The sequence below is a fragment of the Cygnus atratus genome, chromosome 19, assembly GCF_013377495.2.
Source record: "Cygnus atratus isolate AKBS03 ecotype Queensland, Australia chromosome 19, CAtr_DNAZoo_HiC_assembly, whole genome shotgun sequence".
In the NCBI taxonomy this organism is placed as follows: Eukaryota; Metazoa; Chordata; class Aves; order Anseriformes; family Anatidae; genus Cygnus; species Cygnus atratus.
In genome coordinates, this window is record NC_066380.1 from 6405193 (window position 1) to 6417752 (window position 12560).

Sequence of the window (12560 nt, forward strand, 5' to 3'; positions counted from 1 at the left end):
AAGTTCAGTTAGGTAGGTCTCAAGGGAAGAAAAAGCCCACACTACTCGATTTCCTAGCACTGCCCCAAAGGATAGTGCAAACTGTCAGCCAAGGAAGAAAGAAGATATTGCAAACAGAAGTTGCACTGCACAGCCAAAAGTTTCACCTACTCGTATGTGGAGCCCAACTTGGGTAGCAGTTACTATTGGGCGCTGTGCAGTCCTGTACGGCGTGAAAGACTGAACCATTAAAAAACAAATTATCACTCCAAACAGAACACGAGTAAGAACCGACACTGAGCAGCACAGCTAAGATGCAGCATTATTTAAGGTCACTCATCCAAAAGCATTTTTTTTTTTTATATTTGCAGTATAGATTATGTGGTCACAATTCTAAAATTATAATTACTTTAGAGTGTTTTATTAAATAAAGTATGAAAAAGTATTTCCGCTTTCCTTAGTCACTACTCTCATCATTTCATTATGTGTATGAAAAGGTCTCAGTTAAGTTTTGATAATCACTACAAAAACACCACTGGTGTTTTTCTTTTCAAAAGTTAAACCGGCTCACATCCAAAACATATAAAACAAGAATATTTAAATAACTCTAAGTACACTTTTTTTTTCACTAAAGAAAAATGCAGACATAGGCAACACCGAAGAAAGTTCACTGAGGCCCAGAAACAGCAGATCTAACAAAATTAGCCCTAGAAAAGAAGTTGCTATACAAAACAAAAATTAGCTTTTACTTGTGGGGTACGTGCACATATGCACCTGCACACATATACGGGAATAAGAAAACCCTAATAATATCCAGAGAAAAATGAGAATACATAGAAGAAGGAAAAGAGTAGAAGGCAACTCTTAAGGCCTTATTTAAAAGTTATAATTGTTCAAACTTTTAAAAATAGTGATTATCACTCAAATACTGTCAAGTGTAATCCTGCCTAGTGTGGCGATGAAGATTTTAAAAATGCATGACATTGCATTGCACAGGTTGAGAGATTCGGGAAGAAATTAAAAACAACCACAGATCTCAGGATCTGAAGGAAGCTTACTGCCCGCTACTGCAGAGGCACCTGTCCTACGAGGCTTTCCCTGCTGCACAATCAGGGCAGACAGGCCTCTGTACTTGGAGCTCATACAAAAAGCTGCAGAATGCAAATTCCAAGAGGGTGAGACGTACAGCCAGTACAACTGAAGCACAAGGTTAAGATCACCAGAGACCTGATCTGGGCCAGATCAGACAGAAATTAAGTCTCTGAAGTTTACTGATGAGGTTGTGTGCATTACTTATAGTTATTATTGCAGAAAATTAAAATGTTATATAAGCAAAAAATGCATTTCTTTTTTTAAATCCAAAACTACGCAACATCCCTGACATCAGGCCCTGTGAATTTGCTGCTTCTTGATGGTGTGCCATTTTGGGAACAATCACAAGCATAATTAATCATCTGCCTTGTGACTTTCAATACGTGTTTGAATTTCTGATGATTTTCCTGTCCATGTTCCTGGACTCGATACGCAGATAGTTCACTTACAATCTGGATCCAAAAAAAGATAAGAGCTTGGTGCTCAACGGAAGAGAGGAATGTCTGTAAAGCTTTTGAGATACAAATTCTCTTGCGATTTCACTAATCAAATTATCTGTAGAATTTTTAAAAGTGTTTTCGAACATAGAGCTATTTGTGTAACCTACAAAAAGTCTTCAAGGAAAAGCCTGTAAGATGGGAAAAAAAATCGTTTTAAAACTCACTCGTATGGTTTCAGATGCAAAGTGGCTTTCATTGATCATCTGATTTCCAGTCTCGTCCAGTTTAACAATGGCCCCTGAATTGGCCTGCACCTCGGCTTCAAAGGCTTGGTGCTTCTGCAGCTTCCCCTGCAAATAGAACATCAAAGAACATGGCTGAGATCTGGTGCACGGCCCTCCTCCACATATCCCAGCATCAAGATTTTTAGTGTATTTTGTGCATATTTAGTACTGAAAAACAAACAATAAAATAACACAGTTGAAGTCATAGCTGTACCATATGTTTCACGGGCGGATACAAGCATCCCAAATTTTAGATATTTTGTTATTGTGTTTGCTCTTGTACATCACAGTGTTCAAACATCTGAGAACCCATCAGCTAGCTCCACCCACACAAGTTAATTTTCTACAAATATCTTTTTTTGTGGAAACAATAAGAATTATTTCACATTTATTTACAGAGCCAAAAAGCCCAACAAATTCTAGGATTAATCCATGCTGGTTTTACACTACAATGCACTGAATAACTTTTTCTACTCTGATTTAGCATATAATCCATTATTAGAAATATTCCAATTATATCAGCAAAGAAACTGGGCTTTTGAAGAACACTTTGCAAGGCTGCATGTATTTGCATCCATCTTTCTTCACCGCTCTCAGATCAAGATACATTTATGCTTTTGTTCTGTCTATTCCAGTTGACCTGGTATGCCCTAATATTAGTCGTAGAACATAAAATGGCAGTAGGACTTGCCTGTAAATTGCTTGGGTCTTTGTAATTTTCATCAGATGCTATCTGGAGTTTCTCTTGGATCCATTTTTCAAGCTCATCTGCATCACGCTGGAAAAACTGGAATCGATAAGAATCTTCAAGTTTTTGGCGCCTGAGAGAAGATAGTTCCTTGAACCTGTGGTAACGGTCCAAAACTTGTTGACGCCTTTCTTGGATGTCTTCTGCTGTTTCCAACACTTTCACACCACTTGGATCCATTTTCTGAAAGCCAAATAAACCTCAGTTAACATTCTGTTTGTATTATAAACCAAAGGTAGGGTAGGAAGAGATCCATGAAAGAAGAACCTGTTTTTTGTGTGTGTGTTTTTTTTTTAATCACACGTGGTTTACTTACAGTCTTACTCTGTGTGTTCAGATATGTACATAAAATATAAATATTATACATACAAATAAGTGAAAACACACTTCTAGCAGAAAATCATAGGAAAACAGGATTTACAAAGGCATTTAACATCGACCTGTCTTAGAAAAATATGGCTGCTGTATATCGGCCATCTCAAATTGTGTTATGCAAGCATCCAACACAAATTATAAAATGTGCTTTAAAAATGTGTTTGTGCACATGTGTATATATGTCTGTGTATATATATATACACGTAGATATATAAACGTAAGATGTTTCTTGTACATCTAGTACAATGTGGAACCATTTTATTTAAAATATTGAATATAGATAAATTTAATAATATATATGACTATTCCTTAAAGGACAGGTAACCGGTCCACGTAAGTACACGTATATACATATATACACATATATTATACATGCATATATAGACACGTGTGCAATACATCTACCCCCTGCTCTCTCAGACAATTAAGGAGTTATGAACCCACCCTGCCACTCCCTACACAAGCTTTCAAAAGCCAATACTGAGACTCACACTGCGTTTCGCAGATCTGGTGTTGTGAGCAGACAAGGAATTAAAGGAGCACTTTGTATACCTAATGATCCTGCCGACTGCAAACCCTTATGCACAGCTTTACACACTACAATCTGGTATTTTTACCGCAGGCACCAAAGAACTGACTACTGCTCTGCTTTATCTATCTAGGGTTCTATTAAAATTGGGATAACCTTTACTTTTTAATTCCTAAACATTCAAAACGCAATTTGATTTTCAATAAGAAGCGTACGCATTAGGACAGAAGCGTTACGCAAATTAAAAAGCAGACTCACTACGGTCACTGGAGTTTGGATACTGAGGCAGTCGTTTGCCAACCCGCTGTGCATATCAAGAAGCTGTTGCAACAAACACTCCGCGCGTGAACAATCGCGCGGTTGATGTCTGGGTGTACAAGTGTTTACACGGATAGCACAGTCAATGCTTTTATTATAAATGTTGTAAGCACCGAACTAAATGGGCTTCCCATCAATGCTATCAAGTAGAAAGAAGCAGCAACGTGTGGAAGCGCACATTGAAAGACACAGGCGAGCTCTAAACTACGCTGTTAGATATTCAATTATGTTATTTAGTCGTTAGCTAGCTGCATGCTTTAATTAGACCCATATCTTGCATAATGCTACGAAAAACCCCACGGGCTGGAACGCTATCTACAGGGCCATGTTTGCTGTTTGGTTTCCAAGCACTCGTAGAGGGCCCATCTGATAGAAGGGAACATATGGGGGCGAGTTCACACGTCCCCAGCTCCCTCCCCGCAGTCCCACCCCGCGCAGGGCAGCGTTTCGGCAGCAGTTGTTACTCCGGTGAACTCTGAGCCCCAACTGCATTGCGGCACTTGAAGGAAGGAAGGAAGGAAGGAAAAATCAGCTTTGTTTTCTCCTCCAGGCCTGCGTGTTTCATTCCTTACTGCCAAAAGGGGCAAGGAAAATACGGTCTGTGGGGGCTGTGCCGTATAAATGCAGTTCATCTGGGTTCATCTGGCAGCAGTACCAATGGCTCCACTTGATCGGGGTATTGGAGTTTTAAAAGACCAGACTCTGAACATAGCCCGAGCTCAACCACAGCTCAGTTTTCCTGGGAAAGCGGCTGTTTCAAGCTCTGCTTCACACTGCCTTCCCCTACAGACAGACAGCAGGCAAGAAAAGACAGTTATTACTAAAAAAATTCCTTGCCCGTGCTGCTACATTGTGTTTGAATCCAGCAACTCTTTTATTTTTAACAGAATAGTGTTCAGGAGAAACAAAGTGGCAGACAGGCCAAACACCCCACTGTATCCTACCTCGCCCCTTGTTCTGGGGAAGGGCATTACCAGAAAAAAACAAAACCCCGCTTGGTCTTAGGAACGCCGTGCAGTCAGCTTGTATGCCCGTATTAGAAACAACCCCCACCGGCCAAATTATTTCAAATCGCTTTAAATTATTATTTTAAATGATTAAATTAGATTATTTAAATTAGTAAGTCATTTAAATTATTTAAACTGCTAAACTGTTTTACATCAGAAGAAAAAAGGAGGCCTCCTGCGCTTTAGCCCGGTAGCTGCTTTGCCTCTCACCACACAAATCATGCAATCTGGCCCATCTTTTTGCTGGAATTGGTTAAAAGAAAGGCTCCCTTTATAACTACAGCAAGTCGAGCTAGTCAATTGTAAAAGAAGTGCTTTGGTCTAGCAATAATAGACTGTTCTTTCCTGCAGCAGATCAGCTGACGTCAGCGAGCGGTCGCGGTGCCAAAACGCGATCAGCAGTCACTGGGGAGCTCTGAACTCCAAAGTCATCAATGCTGCAGAGTGGTGCAGCCTACCTCCGGCGCTTCCAGGCGCGAGCTGCAGCATCCCCCTGGAACACAAAGCCATTCTCCGAGATGTTTCTAAGCCTTTTCGGTTCAACTGCATCACCTGGTTTTTAGCCTAGAGAAGGCCCCGCGGAGACCTTAGGGCAGCTGCCAGTGTTTAAAGGGGGCTGCAGGGAAGCTGGGGAGGGTCTCTGCATCAAGGAGAGGGCCGACAGGACAAGGGGGAACGGCTTTAAGCTACCCAAGGGTTTAGATGAGACACAAGGAAGGAATTCTGCACGGTGAGGGCGGTGGGGAAGCCTGGAAGCACCCGAGGACAGGGCTCTGGGCAGAGTACATGGGGGGAGAGGGGTCTGGTGGGCGACCCGTGAGCTGCCCCCAGCCCAGGACACACTGCGAAGCCACGCTCTGAAAGGCTCGGCCTTCCTCCAAGACACACGGCTGCCCTCCCAGCAGCACGGCCATCGAGAAGCGACAGCTTACCCTCGGCCGCGGGGGCACGCGCAGCCTGTCCCAGAGCAGACACGGCCCCACCCTGCCGCCGGGCGCAGCCTGCGCCGGGCCGATAAGCCCGGGTAGAGCCCGAGCCCCGGCTGCCATGGGGAGGCCGGGCCCGGGGCTGCTGCTGGCCTCCTGCCTCCACACCAGCAGGGCCTCGCTGCGCGGGGCTGTCTGACACCCTGCGCTCATGCTGCAGGAGCAAGTTTGGAAAGCTGCTCAGCGCTCACGTCTCGCCAAAGGGCGATCAGAAACGCTTCGGTGCGCTGTTGCAGTGGTGTTTTTCGAAAAAAAGAAAAAAGTCTGAGTAGATTGAAGCCAAAATCTGAAGAAGGCAGACCGGTAACAACCGGACTGACTGCTCTCACCCTTGAAGCTCAGACGATTAGCCTTCCCCAAGCCGTACAAATTGCCCGCTGAAACGCGGACGGAGATACACAGCTGCGGCTATCGGCAGCCACCGCAGTGCAACAGCGGTGATGTCAGCAACATCATTCACGTTGGGCAAACAGCGGCGGTGAGGAGGGTTAGACAGGAATTAGAGCGATGCCAGCAGGGCAGACATAGAAGTGATGTCAGCATTTCCCCCACCAAAACATCGGGAGGACGTTTCGGGGATTTAAAAAGTCAAATGTGACACGCATCGAGCGCTGTACAGTAGATTTTGGCGGATTTTTAAAAACAATTACAAGAGGCTTAAAGAATTAAACCACTCTGCCTGAAAAGCAATCAGATATCTGTATATAAAGATCGCTATCTGAAGATGTAGTAAAATAATGACTTTCTGGTAAGACAAGTCCTGATGCGTTACCCGCATTCAGCACCCGTCCCTGGTGAGCCTGCAGTGAGCGCTTTGCTTTCCCTGCCCAAACACTCCCTGCTCCCAGGCATTTCTGGGCTCCTCGCACACTTCTGGGCTCCTCGCTGCCTCCTGTCACCGGAGCCGCCAGCCCTGCGATCGGCCACTCCCTCCCTGCTGGGAGGGGAACGGATTGCTCATCTCTTTTCTCGAAGCGAAGGAATGCGAATCCTAATCTTGGAAGCGAAAATAACCTTCGTGAGGAAAGGACGGAGGGGAAAAAGCAGGACGCGCTTCTCTCATTTGCATCTGTTCTGCAGGCAGCTTCCTCAAACGAAGGAAGGTAAGAAGCAGGCCGCTAGGTACACCTCGGACAAAACCACCGTGACTGTTTGATTTAGTGCTAGATCAGTTTGTGCGAGTACTGCAGGTGAATAAAGGAGCTTCTGGAAGTACCTACTGGCTGCTGCTGCTAAGAAGGGAGCCGCAGAAGCATTTCGTGCTATGAAAGTAACCGGAGGACGTCCTGTCATACACCCTATCCTGCAGATTTGCAATGCTACTGAAAGAAAATGAATGCACACTCGTTTGGTTTGTTATGAATTTAAACCTACAATAAAGAAATGTCAGGGGGATACGAGCAGCAGAACCCTACGTCCCCCCACTCCTGGCTGCCATCACAGGTCTCCTAAAGACTACAAAGCCCAAGGCAGAAAATCGAGTGCCTCGGTACAAAAAGGGAGATGTGCTGAAGTCGGTGTTTAATTCCTCAGACTCCTGGAGACCAACCGCAGTGCAGCTGAAATCCTCACATGCCCCAGAATTTGAGTTTGCATTACAGGGACGTACGAACTGCGGCATTTAAACAAAGGTACAAATCACAATTGAACTGAAGCAGGTTGCAAACCCAGTGATCGAGGCCGATTAGAGGGTTTGTGCACAGCCTTAACTGTGCACTTCTGAAGCCTGGAAGTCGATTACAGACCTGCTCTTTTAGGCATTCAGTCTTAACATTTTCATTCCACTATTCAAATAAGAGCAGCTAAATCAGAGAAGCTGCATTAGAGACAGCCGAACCGCCTGTCTGAATTTGGTGCCTTTATGTTCGAGGTGTTTGGGTTTGGCTTTGTTTTCCATGTCAGACCTCTGACGAAACCATGCAGGGCTGGCAAGGACTGCGTGCTGCTGCCAGGCTCCTCGGAAAGCAAATCACCTTGACTGCATTGCAGAAACGCAGAGCTTACAGGTAATGGGATATTATATAATTTATCCAGCATTTTCTATTCCTAGTTAGCATCTTTTCTTTATAATTTTAATTGTAGCATGTTTGCTATCATTTCCAGATAAAACCTCGTTGCTTGTGTTACCCAGGTGAAGTCTGAGCTTGGTCCACACATCCTATTTATTTCACCATCACTGAACTGAGAATGGCACACACGAGCGGTTAGAGCACAGGATGGGGATTATAAATCTGTGCAGGTGGATGGAACGGGAACCAAAGCTAACTTAAATGTTCTGCAAGGTAAATCTTATCGTGGCTGATTTTTAGGTGTTACAACTAAAAAGATATTGCTCAAGAACTCTTTAAAACAAAAAGCTCTTAGAAAATTAATCCACACCAACAGCCTGAACGTGTTGAATGTTCAGACACCATGAAATGTTCACACACCATGCATTACACAAAGAAATCAGAAAATTCAGAGTGTTAAAGGAAAGTCAGATCGGACTGAACACTGGAGTACAAATAAAGCGTATGCTATATAGGACAAGCTCCCAGATAAATGGCTTTTTGTTACAAACAGGTCATTGCAATAAAGGCAGGCAAGTGTGGCAATGACACTTCATGCATTACGTGAAAATACCTGGACTTTGACTTTACGAAACGATGACAACATGATGGAGGAATGCAGAGTCTGAAAGGGAGGGGGAAATCGAGATAACATTCAGCTAACTACAACTGGAAGGACATAGCTCAACGCATTTTTTTTTCTCTCCAAAATGCATATTCCGTCACAGCACGCATTCCATACTTTCCTTTTGGTTCCTTGCCACATAACACAACTTGGCATTATTGTTACGCAAGCTATTGCAAGCAACAGACCTCCCCATGCAAAAAGGTTACAATTATCAGCAGGAAAACTTAATTACTTTGGTATGTGCTAACCTTTCCAGTTAATTAAAAAAGCAAACAAACAACAAAAAAACCTGTAACAATCTGAAGGTCAAAACAGAAAGTAAAGGAAGTTATCTGGACTTGGCAAATGACTCTTCTTGCTACACAGTAATCAAACGGGGTGGCTTAATTTAAAGACACAAACTCAGTGAGAAGGTTTTGAATATATATATATATATATATCTACAAAGATGTTTACTTTCAATTGCTACAGTAAAAAGGAAATGTAGCAGCTGCAACAGAAGGTATTGTTTGAGATGGCTCCTCACATAGCTGTTAGGTGTACCTAATCCACTAAATATTTAGCTGAAAACTTCCTGCATCCCCTAACTCTTGTTTTCCCCATGAGCGCACTGCAATCCCTGAAGCAGTTCATGGACAACCACAGTTCTGTGTCTGTGCTTGCTGAGGCTGCTGCATATCTCTCCTGGCATTTGCATAGCTTAACGTGTATCAGTTGCAGCAGAGAGAAGGCAGCTTGCCACCCCATTTGATCCACGGTCAGCAATGGGAACACAATGCTGGACGACGCTTGGCAATCCCCATCGACAACATCTGCAGTCTGCTCCACCCCATTTTTCTGCTGCCTACACTTCAGGGACAAATGGAAAAAACCAAACTCCCACACTATACTAACATGGAGTGGGGAAAAGGGAGGAATTCATATCATTTCCTCTGATACCGGGGAAACAACTAGTTCCCCTCAAAAAGCAATGTATTTGTGAATAAAACAATGGAACCCCTTAAATATATGAAGTACATAAGAAGAAGACAGCGATACTAAGGTATTTGCTTTAAATTACTAGGGTTAGTTATAAATGTAGTAGTTGAGAAACAGGGGTATCACACCAGGAGGTAACACCCTGTCTTAAAGAGATGCATGGCTTCTGTGCAAAGGAAAAACATGTAAAGAAGGCTGAAAAGACAGTCTTTGACATTTGGTATTTGTTATTACATTTTTTTTAATTAAAAATACAATAAATACGTTTAACTTCATCTACTATGGATCTCATAGAAGCATAACCTCTAAATCTGATTGAAAAACAACAGAAATTTAATTTAAATCCAACCTGTCCAGATGTACTTTTCTTCCCCCCAGTATGAATGGAAATAAATTACTTCATGTGAACAATGTAACCTGCTATCCTGGTTCAAGTATTTTCCACAGCTTAACAGTTCCAGTACTACAGTTACAGATCCTGCACACAAAGCAGCAGAAAACATCCTCTTTTCTAACCTTTTGTTCCTTACCTATAAATCGTGCAGAGCAAATAATGACAAATGAAGATTTCATGGAAGGACGGAGTGCTAGTTGCATTTAAATGCACAAAAAAAGCCACGCAACGTGATTTAATATTAGTTTTGAAAAAATCTGAATCCCTGACCAAGGCCTTTCAGAGAATAGTCTTTGGAATCTTCTGGCACTTCTCTCCAAACAAAACACCAAAAGAAAATAGATTATTTTTTTTTCCAGAAAGATACAGAACCATTCCAGGCCTTTTTTTTTTTTTTTTTTTTTTTCCCCTCCTGTTCATTTGCCATCTCCAGACAACTGCTGTTCAGAGCCTATTTAAATATGTATGAAAGACTGCTGAATTGTCACGTACATTTCACACTGGAACACGTACTAAAAATCCTAAACAGCCGACATGGACCTGCCGGAAAAACGATACATGCAATAAATGCTTGTGCTTTCCCTTAAATACCAGGGCAGCTGATTACCTCAGTGGCACATATTGATGAACTAGCAATGTATTTATACCGTTCTAACCCCAGAAGGGTGTGCAAGGAATCTGGGGAGGGGGAAGACAGTCATTTCTTTATGTTAAATAAATATAGAAATAAAAAGGCAAGGAGAGGAATAGATACTGTTGTTGTTTTTTTTGAGGGAAACCTCAGCGCTTGCCCTGCATCTGGAAGGAGCAGAGGCTGGGGGGCTTTTATGTGTGGGGGGGGGGGGGAGGGCGGGGGGAGGCTTTTTTTGAAGGGGAAGGTTTTCTGTGAGGGGGAGGCAGGCTTTTTTGGGGGAAAGGCTTTCTGTGAGGGGAAGAAGATTTCGAGGGGGGGAGGCTTTCTGTGAGGGGAGGAAGGCTTTCGGGGGGAGGTTTTCTGTGAGGAAGGGAGGATTTCGGGGGGTGAAGGCTTTCTCTGAGGGGAGAGGCTTTCTGCCAGCGGCCCCCCGGGCTCTGCCGTCCCCCTCTCCCCTCACGCTGACCTTGGGCAGGGCCGGCCGGCTCGAGGAAGCCATTGCCGGTGCCCCGGCCCCGCCGGCTTTCTCCTCAGGAGCCGGGAGCGGCCGGGGGCTGTCCCCCCGTTACCCACCCCGGGGCGCCGGCCGAAATTCCTGCCGCCGCCCGAGGCTGCCCAGGGCGGATCCCGGCGCTCCCCGCCCGCCTGCCCTTTATCCGCGCCTCGCCCCGGGGCTGCAGCCCCTCACCAGGAGGAGGGTTCCCGTCCTTTCCCCTCAGGGGCGAGCTCCCCCCACCCCCCCGGGCGCTATAGGAAACCGCCGTGAGGGGCGAGTCCCGGCCGCAGCGCACCCGTACACCTGTCTCCGCAGCGGCGGAGCGGGGCGTGACGGGGCGGCGGCCCGGTTTACCCAAGGGAGGTGGGAAGAAGGCGAGCGCGGCGCCCAGCCGCAGCCTCACCGGGTCGGTGCGCAGCTCCCGTCCCCGTCCCGCCGCCGCCTCCCCTCCGCCGCTACGGCCGCCGCGCGCCGCCCGCGCCGGCCCTTTTATAGAGCGCGGAGGTGACGTCAGCGCCGCAGAACGGGCGGCCGGCCCGCGGAAAGGGCCGAAGGGCTTCGGAAAGAATCGGAGGGAGGGGGGGAGGAGGGGACGGCCCCACCCACTCGAGCGCCGTAGAACAGAGGGAGTGCGCATGCGGGGAGGAACGGAGTGAGCCGAGGGGCTCCGGACAGTGACGAGGGGCTCCGGAAATTGCCGAGGGGCTCCGGAAAGCGCCGAGGGGCGGGGCAGGGTGCCTGAGGGCGAAGGCCGTGTGGTGGCCCTTCAGCCCTCCTTTCCCCAAGCCATGGCAAACGTTCAAAATAAAAATAAAAACAAAAACAACAAGTGACATTGGAAATCATTTTAATTAGCGCAGCAGTGGGGTCTTCTGCCCCCCTTTTCGGTCCCCGCAGGGGCCAAGTCCCTGCTCTCACCGCAGAGCTGCTGTAGATTGTGAAAATTCAATCGATAGGCCCGACTGCAAGCAGCAGCCTCAGCAGCTTTCCATTATTAAATATATATGTATATATATACACAACATAGACATGGTTAAGGCTTTTTGAAGTAGCCCGCAATGTCAGAATCACAAGCTCGACAAGGGCAGAATATCAAAAGGGTGCACACGGTTGTCAAAAATCATCTATTTTTAAAAAGCCGATGCATAAATTCAAAGGAAAACGAGCCTTTTGCATAAAAGAGATGTTTTAAATAGACACGGCAAATAAGGTTTACCCAAATCTCTTTTTTAGAGGCCTAGTAAAAACAGAACTTCATAGGACCAACACAGCAAGCAGCTTTTAGTGATTTTGGAGTTAATAACGCTTTCTTTTATTAAAGGACTTAAATGGAAAAAGCACCCTGGCACTGATCTTGCATCAGAAGCCGTAGGACTGCCTCCAACTATTGTCTCTAAGGAAGAGTATGACTCACAGCAATTTTAACGCATCTGGTCCTGAGCACGCAGTATTTTCACATATGAGATGCTCTCACTTATGTTTGATATGAATATGTATGTGGTGCCATTTTAATATATGCGGAGGACCTTATTTGCACCACAACTTAACACCAAATGGCTAACATTCGAAGCTGCTAAAATAACAAAAACCAGAACAGCATGATACAAGTGAAGCACCAGCTCAA

At 45.2% G+C, this 12560-nt stretch overlaps 1 protein-coding gene across 3 annotated transcripts in view; it reads right to left on the reverse strand.

Moving 5' to 3' along the window:
- SPTAN1 (spectrin alpha, non-erythrocytic 1) overlaps window positions 1-11542 on the reverse strand; it is a 50566-nt gene extending 39024 nt beyond the window's left edge. For 2 of the 3 annotated variants that reach the window (XM_050714651.1, XM_035554954.2), the window contains exons 1-3: window positions 11340-11423; window positions 2487-2726; window positions 1736-1861 (exon numbers count right to left, since the gene is read on the reverse strand). In XM_050714651.1, coding sequence (XP_050570608.1) covers window positions 1736-1861; window positions 2487-2723 — 363 coding nt within the window. In that variant the 5' untranslated portion in view covers window positions 2724-2726; window positions 11340-11423. Of the gene's footprint in view, window positions 1-1735; window positions 1862-2486; window positions 2727-11339 lie in introns of all 3 variants that reach the window. The other variant, XM_035554953.2, reaches the window with a different exon arrangement.
- Between the last annotated feature and the right edge of the window lie 1018 nt (window positions 11543-12560).